The sequence below is a fragment of the Bufo gargarizans genome, chromosome 4, assembly GCF_014858855.1.
Source record: "Bufo gargarizans isolate SCDJY-AF-19 chromosome 4, ASM1485885v1, whole genome shotgun sequence".
NCBI classification, from domain to species: Eukaryota; Metazoa; Chordata; class Amphibia; order Anura; family Bufonidae; genus Bufo; species Bufo gargarizans.
The window spans coordinates 107,011,405-107,022,824 of record NC_058083.1 but is presented as its reverse complement, the minus strand read 5'-3'; the positions used below and the strand labels follow the sequence as shown (position 1 = coordinate 107,022,824).

Here is an 11,420-nt window from a genome sequence, read left to right as displayed (position 1 = left end):
TGATACTATATTATCAAGATACTCTCCCCTTCAAGAAGCACTTCTCCAGGAGAAAGTCTCCATTACAAGATCTTGGGTGGAACCTTGTCTGATTTGTTTTCTCTCAAATTCATATGAAACCCAACAGCAAAAAATGACTCCATACAACATGGTGGTTGTACATTGACGTAACACAGTGCTTGAGGCATTAACTCAAAGAGAATGTGTCACCAATTATTATTTTTTCTTTCTGACACTTAAAAACAGATAGCGACACATCTTATTTTCAAACCTGTTTTTATTTTCTGACTGCAGACTTTCTGTATTCTGTTTCCTGAATATGATTATGGAGGCGGCCCATTATTGCCTTAGCTGTTCTTAACAGCTTTTAGAGATGAGCTTTACGACAGCCACATGGTCCATAGACACAATGGGCAGGAGGGGACCTCGTTGACTTCTGTAAGAAAGTTTTCTAGGCATGCTCTTTGACCGGTGCAGAGGTCAGGAGGGAGTAGATGCGTTGTGATATCATCTATTGTCAATGGAGGATCCTGTGTTATCTATATATACATACAGTAGGTGATATCTGTCATTGTAATCCTTTCTATAATGGTAAGCAGATAACTGCATGGGCATCATGGTGGCTCAGTGGTTAGCACTGATGTACTTGGTTCAAATCCAACCCAGGACAACACCTCGATGGAGTTTGCATGTTCTCCCAGTGTTTGCGTGGTTTCCTCCCACACTCCAAAGACATACTGATACAATGTCTGTACAGCGCTGTCGAATATTTTAATTCTCTAAGTGAGTAAAATAAATTACTGCAAAAAAGTGATTTGTACAGACCAAGAAGTGATGCTTATTATTAGGCTTAGTGGCCAAGCTTAGTGCAAAAACTGCTATAGATATTGACATGGAAAATTACATATAACATCACCAAACATTCTTTAAAAATATGTTTAACATAAAAACATGATTTTAAAAATACATAATTTTCTGATGAAACATTCCCTTTAAAGGTATAATATTGTCGCGCTGACAACTCTGCCCATCATATTTGTTTTGACATTTGATTATATATGCAATAAGATGTATACTATGATATATACACGTATCCTTTTTTGCCCCTACCTGCAGGTAATGCTAACCTGCCCTATTACCAAGCTATGGGTACTTTCACAGTAGCGTTTTTCTTTTCCGGCACTGAGTTCCGTCAAAAGGGCTCAATGCCAGAAAAGAACTGATCAGGCATATCCCCATGCATTCTGAATGGAGATTAATCCGTTCAGGATGCATCAGGATGTCTTCAGTTCATTCATTTTGACTGATCAGGCAAAAGAGAAAACAGCATGCTACGGTTTTATCTCTGGCCCAAAAAACTGAAGACTTGCCTGAATGCCGGATACGGCATTTTTTTCCTTAGGAATGTATTAGTGCCGGATCCGACATTCAAAATAAAGGAATGCCGGATCCATCCTTCTTTCCGGTCTGCGCATGCGCAGACTGAAAAAAAAGGTGAAAAAAATAAATGCCGGATCCTTTTTTGCCGGGTGACACAGGAAAGACGGATCCGGCATTTCAATGCATTTTTCTGACTGATCAGGCATTTTTAAGACTGATCAGGATCCTGATCAGTCTTACTAATGCCATCAGTTGGCATACGTTTTGCCGGATTCGGCAGGCAGTTCACTCTACCGCAAGTGTGAAAGTAGCCTAAGAAGATTGTACATTAATAAAATATTACAGTGATAGCTATAACATGTTATATCTTAAAAAGGCTGAATCTATTTAAAGGGATTGCCTCACCTCAGACATTGGGGGCATATCACCAGAGTTGGGACCCGCACCTATCTTTAGAACGGAGCCTGCATTCACATAGCCGGCTATTTTTGGCAGTCCCATTGAAATGAGTGGAAAGCGCAGCGCACAAGCGTGGCCATCCCTACATTCATTCCTATGGGAGCGTCGAAAATAGCCGAGCGTTGGCTTGGCTATTTCCATCAGCCCCATATAAGTGGATGAAGTGGGGGCCGCGCTTGTGCGGTGCGCTCTGCATTCATTTCAATGGGACTGCTGAAAATAGCTGTCTGTTTTTGGCACTCTCATAGGAATACATAGAGGGTGACCCCACATGTGCGGTGGGCCGTCCTTCACGTTGCGGGCTCCGTTCTAGGTATAGCTGCAAGTCCCAGAGGTGGGACCTGCACCTATCAGACATTAGAGTTATTTCCTAGTGATATGCCCCGATATCTGAGGTGAGACAACCCCTTTAAATATAGGACTGAACACTATTTTACCCTTAAAATATATTCAGCATGTCATGATGTACAGTACACGTTTATTCTTTCGTGCCACATAGATGTAAAATATACATTTACCAAATCTTCCTCCCAAAAAAGCCATCCTACTATTTCTGAAGTGATTTCCATCATACTAAGGTAATTCCAGTCTTCCTATTAGTACCACTTTATGTCCTCCTCCTCCCTCAAGGGGGCTGCTAGAAGCTTATTTAGAAGCTCTGACTTTATTCTCCTTGTATACATACATATTCTACATTTACTAATTACATGTAATTAAAATTATGAATAGTCGTTCACTGAAATCTATCTGTATAGCGCCACCTGCTGTTGTTGCTCTTGTTCTAATTTCTCTGTCCTGATCACCAAGATGGAAGCACATACTAAGTTCCAACCTTCAACTGCTACCAGCTGAAAGGACACATCCCCCTGAGAAAGTGCATACCCCCTAAACAGCCAGCTTGAAAAATAAAAAAAAATCGGAGCAATTGGAACAATGAATGGAAATATATATGGATCCATGTGAGGTACAGGGCTGCTTCTAAGTTTGTTAGTAAGAGACTGCTGTGTACTATATTATATTTTTTTACATTAATCATGGGGTAACCCATTCAAGTGTATGTTTTACCTGGTGCTACAAGACTGCGGCGCTTAAATTTGCAGAATAACCTGAGAGATCTATATATCTCCCTGTATCTGAACCCATATAGGTATGGAGACACACCCTTAGGCAAGACTATAAGGACATTGCAGATTGTCAATGTGATCAGCATTCCTGCCTTTAGACTTATAACCTGATTAATGTACAGTAAGGATTCTGCCAACAGAAGAAGAAGAGGGAGGAAGTAGGACCCTAGGATGATATGATGCATCAGGAACGTGACACTCGCCCTGGACGAAGCACCTTTCCACAAGCCACGTTCTCTGGTTTTGTAGCACAAGAATATGTAGCAGCACAAAATCAATGAAAAGAATAAAATGAAACCAATGATAAAAAAAATATGACACAGCCTGATAGCCTGGTCACCGTGTAACGTCATAAGAAATATGACTGGTAGAGAACACAAACTATACTGGCATGGAGCAGGTTTCTTTGTAAAGTACAAGACTAAAAACAAGACACCAGCAAAGAGGCACGAAAAGAACCACAGCAAGATGATCAACTTTTTAGTTCTTGATGGAGGTAGAACGGTCAAGTAATGTAGAGGCCATAGAATGGCCAAGTATGTGTCCACCACCATTCCTCCTGCTGTGAGGACGCCACCACCGTAGGTTGCAGCCAGTGAAAACAGAAGCAGTGCACACAAATGTTCTGGGACATGTATGCTGGTCATGTTACATATGCTGCTCATAGTGTATAAAAACAGGTATATCAAATCTGATATCAGAGCATTTCCGATGAGCAGGAACCGAGTTTCCTGACGCAGGCTGAAGTTGGAAAAGATAGAGAACAGAATTGGAGGTGTCACTAAAATGGCAGCTACAAAGCAAACGGTGGTAGGAAGTAGAAAGATCCACATTTCCTGGTGAAAGGGAAGTAATATCCATTCTAGTTGCATAGGCTCAGATTGGCCGACCACATTAAGGGAGAAGTTGTCCACGTCTCTTTGTGACATCAGTGACACCTCACAGACCGAAGAGTTCATATCAGCTCCTTAGATCCAGGAGACCTCCAGATGAACAATGTCATTTAGCTTAAAGGTCATGTCCAAAAACCCAAATCCTTGGTAGAGAGATCCAGCTAACGTCTACCATGGCTGAATCCATATCCAGAAAAGTAAAAATCCCACAGCAGCTTGTGTCTACCTGTCTCTTCTCATCTGTGTCTGTTCCATCCACCACCACAATGAAGCAACAGATGGGATATCCGCCTGAGCAAGCACATGACTTAGAGTGTATAGAACAAGATGTGTATGCTCAGCCATAATCCTGACTAAACTTTTAGCCGTTTCTGGTCATGGAGTATTGATTATATCTACTGCACCTGTTGTCCTAATGTATATTGATAAGAAGAAAACATATAGAAGAAGCTGGCTGATACCTGTGCTTTGTAGCCACATAAACGTCTGGAGCCCATGTTCAGCTGAAATGAAGCGTGTCCTTTTAACCCTGGTAATGCATCATTTCTCAATGTACGTTATCTTCACCCTCACTGAATGTATCAAATGACTGTATGTAGAGAGTACATAGAGAAAAACAAATATATCCAGCTGCTCTTCCTGTGATCTACAAGGTTACCTGCGCATGAGTGCACATTTCAAAAGAGTGTGTTTCTGCACCAGATCTGCACCAAAAACAGCATATATTAGTTACGTTTTCTCTTGTGGATCTATTGTGCATTTTCTGCAAATCTCACTCTTCCATTCCAAATATCACACACTGTGGATTTCTAAATCCTCACGGCAGGTCAATTTCCACACGGAAGGAAAAAGCAAAGTGTACGTGAGATTTGTCTAATATCATACGCTTTGCTGCTACGGTTGTTCCACATGAGAATCCACGCGTAATCCACATCATGTGCAAGTCTACTACTGGGCTCATTTATACTCCATAAAGTCTTGGAATGATTGTTGAAAATAATATAAAACTTTTTTTTTTAATGAACAGACAACAACAACAGTTGGTAAAGGAAATCATAGACCACAACATTTCCCATGCTTTACCTCCATTCTAGAATATGTACCATTGGACACTGTGACTCTTCTGAGACTCCAGGATAATGGAGGTGCCATGGAAACAAGATTCACTGATAAAATGGATGAAGAAAAGTGTAGATAAAACATTTTAATTTGTATCCAGTCATATAGGACACTAAGTCAAAATAAACACAAATATTGCTAAAGAGCACTAACCAAACACTGATGTGTGAATAAGACCGTATATAGGTTGTAAAAAGACATGGGCCCATCAGGTTTAGCCTTTCTCAGATCAATTTATATAACATTAATCAGTTCATTAATTATTACCCTTAATGCCATTTGCTATTAGTTAATCATATAGCCCTTATTTAAATGCTGACATAGTACAAGTGAAACTCGAAAAATTTTAATATCGTGCAAAGTTCATTTATTTCAGTAATGCAACTTAAAAGGTGAAACTAACATATGAGATAGACTCATTACATGCAAAGCGAGATATTTCAAGCCATTTTTTTTATTTTTATAATTTGGATGATTATGGCTTACAGCTTATTAAACCCTAAAGTCACAATGTTGAGGTCCCCTTTGCTCAGAGGATATGGATTAATTAGCTGACTAGAGTGTGACACTTTGAGCCTAGAATATTGAACCTTTTCACAAAATTCTAATTTTAAGCTACATTAATGCAATTACTTTTAATTTAGCACTCAAACTCTTAACTCAAATTTCTTAAATCATCGTGTTATCTTGAAACAGAGGCCATTGAAAAGCAATTGAAGGTGTTTGCTTAGTTTAGATAACACATCTCAGAAATCTCAGAAAGCATAAGGCTGGGTTCAGACCTGAGCGTTCTGAAACGAGCGCTCTGTATGCGCGATTGTACAGGCGTTTACAATCGCGCATACAGAGACAGGCGTGCACACATTGTCGCGCGTTCCCGAATATCTATGTGCGGGAACGCGCGACAAACGCCCAGAAAAAAGCTCAAGCACTTGTTTGAGCGTCGGGCGTTTTACAGCGCGATCGTACGCGCTGTAAAACGCCCAGGTGAGAACCATTCCCATAGGGAATCATTGGTCCTTGCCTGTTGTGCGTTTTACAGCGCGTAGGAACGCGCTGTAAAACGCTCAGGTCTGAACCCAGGGTAAGTGTTAACTCTACTACATTGGTAAATGGACTTTTGCACGATATTTTAATCTTTCGAGTTTCACTTGTATGTGCCATTAGTACCTCTTGAGGCAGGACAATCCAGTGTGACTACTGAGACTCTAAAGAATCCTTTCCTATAGGATTGTCTAAGTTGCCTTTCCTCCACAGTTTAAGTGCTTCGAATGAATAAATCATGTGCCAGTTCTTTGAATTGACCACACCTGTATTTATACTTTTCCTGTAAATGTAATTACCTCTAATGTGCCTTTTTTTCAAGCTGAACAAGCCGGATTTTTCTAGCCTCCCATTATAAGGGCTCATTCACATGGCTGTTGTTTGGCCGTTCCGTGCTTCGGGGACCACAATCACAATTTGTGGTCCTCAATACACGGGCACCATCAGTGCGAGATCCGCAGACAGATCCAGATCCATTCAACTTGAATAAGTCTGTGAGCCATCCTATATTTTTTTCCAGTGTGGAGGCAGGGAGAGAAACCCCTCGAAAGCACTCCGTAGTGCTTCTGTGGGGTTCCGTGCCTCCATTCCGCACCTTCCGGATTTAAATGACTTGGATGAGTCCTCATCTGTGATGCGGTAAGCACATGGCCAGTGCCTGCATATTGCGGGCCGCATTATGGGCATGGCCAGGCAACGTCTGTGTGCATGAGCCTAAAAGAGACCTTTCATACCATTTTAAAGGGAACCTGTCACCAGTTTTCTGATGCCCTCACTTTTAATTCCCAACAGCTACAGCTCCTGTCAATTACCCATATTCATAAGCTCACGGCTCTCCCCGCCCCACCTGACTCTGACAGTTGTCAGAATGTTTATACTCCTCTGAAAAATAGTTTAATTTATTTATGGAAAAACAAGCTAGAATGTATAATAGAGGAGATACCAACTTATTTCCACAAATAAAAACAAGAGCTAACAAGAGCTCATTATCTGGGCTAAGTTGAAGACAATAGGAAGACAGTTGTGTACAAAATATATATAAGACAATATAAAATTGGTGACAATTCAAGAATAATAATCAATTATATGCAGTCGAGAAGACCAAATAACCTGTAGGACATCAATATAATCAATAATTAAACTGGTATCTTAGTAATAATAGAAAACAAAATTGACACTTGGTTTCTCCCAGCGAACAGATTTTCCTACTTCAAAATATAACTGGGTATGATGACTTCATCTCATCATGCATGAGTTTTGTTATAACTCTAGATTACAAATTGTTATAACTCTAGATTACAGTCCAAAAATTAAGTTTACACTATGTTATGTAATATATATCAATTCAATTAGACCATCTGACTAGAACTACAATCATCACAATTGTAGATATATCAATTGTATAGATTTATCTCCCTAGATTGAAAAGGCACAATTGATACTGCAGTTACAATTATATCAAATCAATCTAGATCCTACAAAGAACAATATGGTCTATTTTAATATATATATATATATATATATATATATAGCTAATCAGTTGCCTAATATACAGACAAAATGTATACATACCAGTGAATCTGGAAGAAATCAGCGTCGAGGTTCAAATGTGAAGTAAGATCAGATCCTATTTTTCTTCTGATCTTTCCTCTCTCTTGTGTGTCTTTGTCATCTTGTTGTGGCTTTCCTGAATTAATCTGATGACTCCCATTTGTTGGCTCCTGCTAACTTTCATCCCCTCCTGGAAGGTGGGCTTGGTTTGGTCTTTCACTTGACTAATGAGATCATAGTGCATTAATTTGCCACTTCTCTCCTACTCACCACCACCACCAGGGGACACTAGTGTTTTATGTAACACATTGTGTAATTACACTTAATTTTTCTATTTTCTTTTAATTTGACAAAAAGATAACCCTTGAACAAAGTCTTAGACAGAGCTTTAAATAAGATAAGAAATACACTAATGTATATCAACCAGTCAGACATCTCGCCTGCTTCAAAAATATACAGGTTTTAAACAAACTCTCTCTAGATACTTGATTTGAAATATGATAATTAGCTCCAAATGTCTTTTTTTCACACTTAACAAGATTACATGGGAACCCTCATCTAATTCTATATATCATGAATATAATTTTGGATTACAGGATTATACTTGACTTCAGTTTCTTAAAACATACACATATAGGAAAAATCATATTGATCCCTTTTCTGCTCAATAGATCTGACACAGTTTTTTCTATATGAATCAGAAGGTGGACTGGGAGAGCCAGGAGCTCATGAAGATTCAGGACTCATCATTATGCACCGATTTTGGCAAAATGGCTAGGTCAAAGAAAGCGACCCAGTATTTTGCTCAGGGGATCTGTGACTAGTTTATGTTGCCTTTAAAGGGGTTATCTCATGACAAGGGTTGAGTGAACCTAAACGTGGTGAGCGTGGTGACGTCATCACAAGTCCTTTTGCAGGTTCCTGAAGAAAGAAGAGGATACCGGCTGCGCAATCAAGTGGATGAGGTGAGTTTTTTTTAATTATTTTTAACCCCTCAATGGCCATTTTAACCCCTTCCCGACCGCAATCTGTATATATATGTGATAGCTGCACATACCCCGTGCAGCTACCACGTATATATATGTTCTGGCAGCTCTTTAATCCAAGCGCTGCAAAGCGCTTGGATTAAAGTTTCTGCCCCTGCCCTGTATGCTGTCACGGACAGCATACAGTGCAGTAATGCCGGCAAGGGATTAATCAGAGTGGCCCCTTGCCGGCAATCGATCCGATTGGTTAGTCTGTACAGACTAACCAATCGGATCGCGGCAGTGAAAAAATGCCGTTTCAGAGCCTGAAATCACAGTGTCCTCGTGCCCCCCCGATCTGTGCAGCCCCCCCATCTGTGCAGCCCCCCCCGATCTGTGCAGGTCACCCCCTGATCTGTGCAGCCCCCCATCTGTGCCCCCTCCATCTGTGCGGCATCTTGTGTCCACAGTGCCCCCTCCATCTGTGCCCATCTTGTGTCCTCCAGTGCCCCCTCCTGCTGGCCGTGACAATTTCCACCCCCCCTCCAGCGCTGCCCCCCACTCGGTCTGCCCCCCTGCTGTGTGGCAGCGGCATCCATGGGGTTAATAGAGGGAGGGGGCTCCCTCTCTCCACCATCGGGACTGCTGCGCTGCAATGGCAGCCCCGATGGTTGCCCTGGCAACCGGACGCTTTGCAAAAGCGTCCGCTGTTGCCACCTACAGGGCATCTGAATGTATTACACTTTGCAATGCAAGAGCATTGCAAAGTATAGTGCAGCCATCAGCCCCACTGGATCTTCATGATCCAAGAGGGACTTGATAAAAAAAAAATTGAAAAAAATAATAAAAGTAAAAATAAATAAATAAAAATGTAAAAAAATAAAATAAAATTGCCTTTTCCTATAGAAAATGAAAAATAAAAAAAACTACACATATTAGGTATCACCGCGTCCATAACGACCGTCTCTATAAAGATATCACATGATAGACCCCGTCCGATAAACACCATAAAAAAATAAATAAATGAAAACTGTTCCAAAACAGCCAATTTTTGGGTCACCTTGCCCCATAAAGTGTAATAATGAATGATCAAAAATGGTACCAATAAAAACCTCAACACTTTCTGCAAAAAACGAGCCCCTGCACAAGACGATTGGCAGAAAAATAAAAAACATATGGTGTTCAGAAAACCAATCCAGCTCAATCTGCCTTCCAAAAACTGTATGGCATTCCTTTCCTTCTGCACCCTGCCGTGTGCCCGTACAGCAGTTTACGACCACATGTGGGGTGTTTATGTAAACCGTGGAATCAGGGTAATAAATATTGAGTTTTGTTTGGCTGTTAACCCTCAATGTGTTAAAGAAAAAAATATATAAAATGGAAAATCTGCCAAAAATGTGAAATTTTGAAATTTCATCTCCATTTTCCTTTAATTCTTGTGGAACGCCTAAAGGGTTAACAAAGTTTGTAAAATCAGTTTTGAGTAACTTGAGGGGTGTAGTTTCTTCAATTGGGTCATTTATGGGGGTTTCCACTATGTAAGCCCCACAAAGTGACTTCAGACCTGAACTGGTCCTTAAAAAGTGGGTTTTGGAAATTTTCTTAAAAATTGTAAGAATTGCTTCTAAACTTCTAAGCCTTCTAACGTCCTAAAAAAATAAAATGACATTTCCAAAATGATGCCAACATAAAGTAGACATATGGGTAATGTTAAGTAATACATATTTTATTAGGTATGACTTTCTGTTTTAGAAGCAGAGAAATTGAAATTTGGAAAATTGTGAATTTTTCCAAATTTCTGGTAAATTTTGGATTTTTTCATAAATAAAGGTGAAATATATTGACTCAAATATATGACTATCATGAAATACAATGTGTCACGAGAAAACAATCTCAGAATGGCGTGGATAAGTAAAAGTGTTCCAAAGCTATTACTACATAAAGTGACGCATGTCAGATTTGTAAATTTTCACCTGGACACTGGGGCATCAATGACCCTTGGTCATGAAAGGGTTAATTAGCATTCTGTATTAAGAATGCTATTATTTTTCGTTATAACCATGTTTTAATGGGAAATAATAAACTGAAGTTCGGGTCCCCATTGACTTTAATAGGGTCCGGATTCGGGGTCAAGTTTGGGTCAAGTTCGGGTCCCGAACCCGAACTTTGACCTGAAGTTCGGCTGAACCCGGCGAACCCGAACTTAAACGGGTTCGCTCATCCCTAGCCATGACTAATGTAAAACATGAAAATCACACATCATATAGTACCAAACTAGAACAAGCCCTGAACTGCACATGGATCCAGGGATCTCCCCATTCACTGCTCTGCTAGATGGACGAAGGATCACCAAAACTCACGTCAGGGCTGGGCCATCCTGGAGGAGACACAGTATGGGTAATTGATTTTGGCATTTAACATTGCTATCGCACTTGCACTTACTTTGGTTATTTTGAATTGCCTCTATTGTGTCTTCCTCCAGTGATGTCACCATTTTCCCTGCATTGGTTTTTATTATTTAAAGATGTTGCTAATAAAGTGTACAATTAATATAAGCGGGTTGGCAATTTTTTTGTAGGAAATTACTATTGCTGTCTATATATTATTCTTTTAGATTTATATCAAGCTGGCAGCTCAAAGGGAGTGTCTTTTCTGCTGCAGCCCAGGAGGCGTGTCTCAGCCTATCCTATCACAGCCCAGGAGGCAGCTGAAGGATGAAACTGAGCATGTGCGGCCATCTAAAAAATGAGCGAAAAAACAAGAGAGCGGAGCTCATAGTACCAAAAGTAAAAATATATTTTATTGTAACATGATTAAAAGATATATATGTAAAGAAAAGGGTAAATGATATGCCATTAAAAAGTGAATAGGAGCAGAAAAAGAGT

The 11,420-nt window shown here is 40.1% G+C and overlaps 1 protein-coding gene across 1 annotated transcript; it reads right to left on the bottom strand.

Annotated features, from left to right (window-relative positions):
* Positions 1–2,887: 2,887 nt before the first annotated feature.
* Positions 2,888–3,922, bottom strand: LOC122935254 (probable G-protein coupled receptor 148). The gene has a single exon (XM_044291016.1). It carries the CDS (start codon positions 3,920–3,922, stop codon positions 2,888–2,890), a length of 1,035 nt encoding a protein of 344 aa, XP_044146951.1.
* Positions 3,923–11,420: the final 7,498 nt, after the last annotated feature.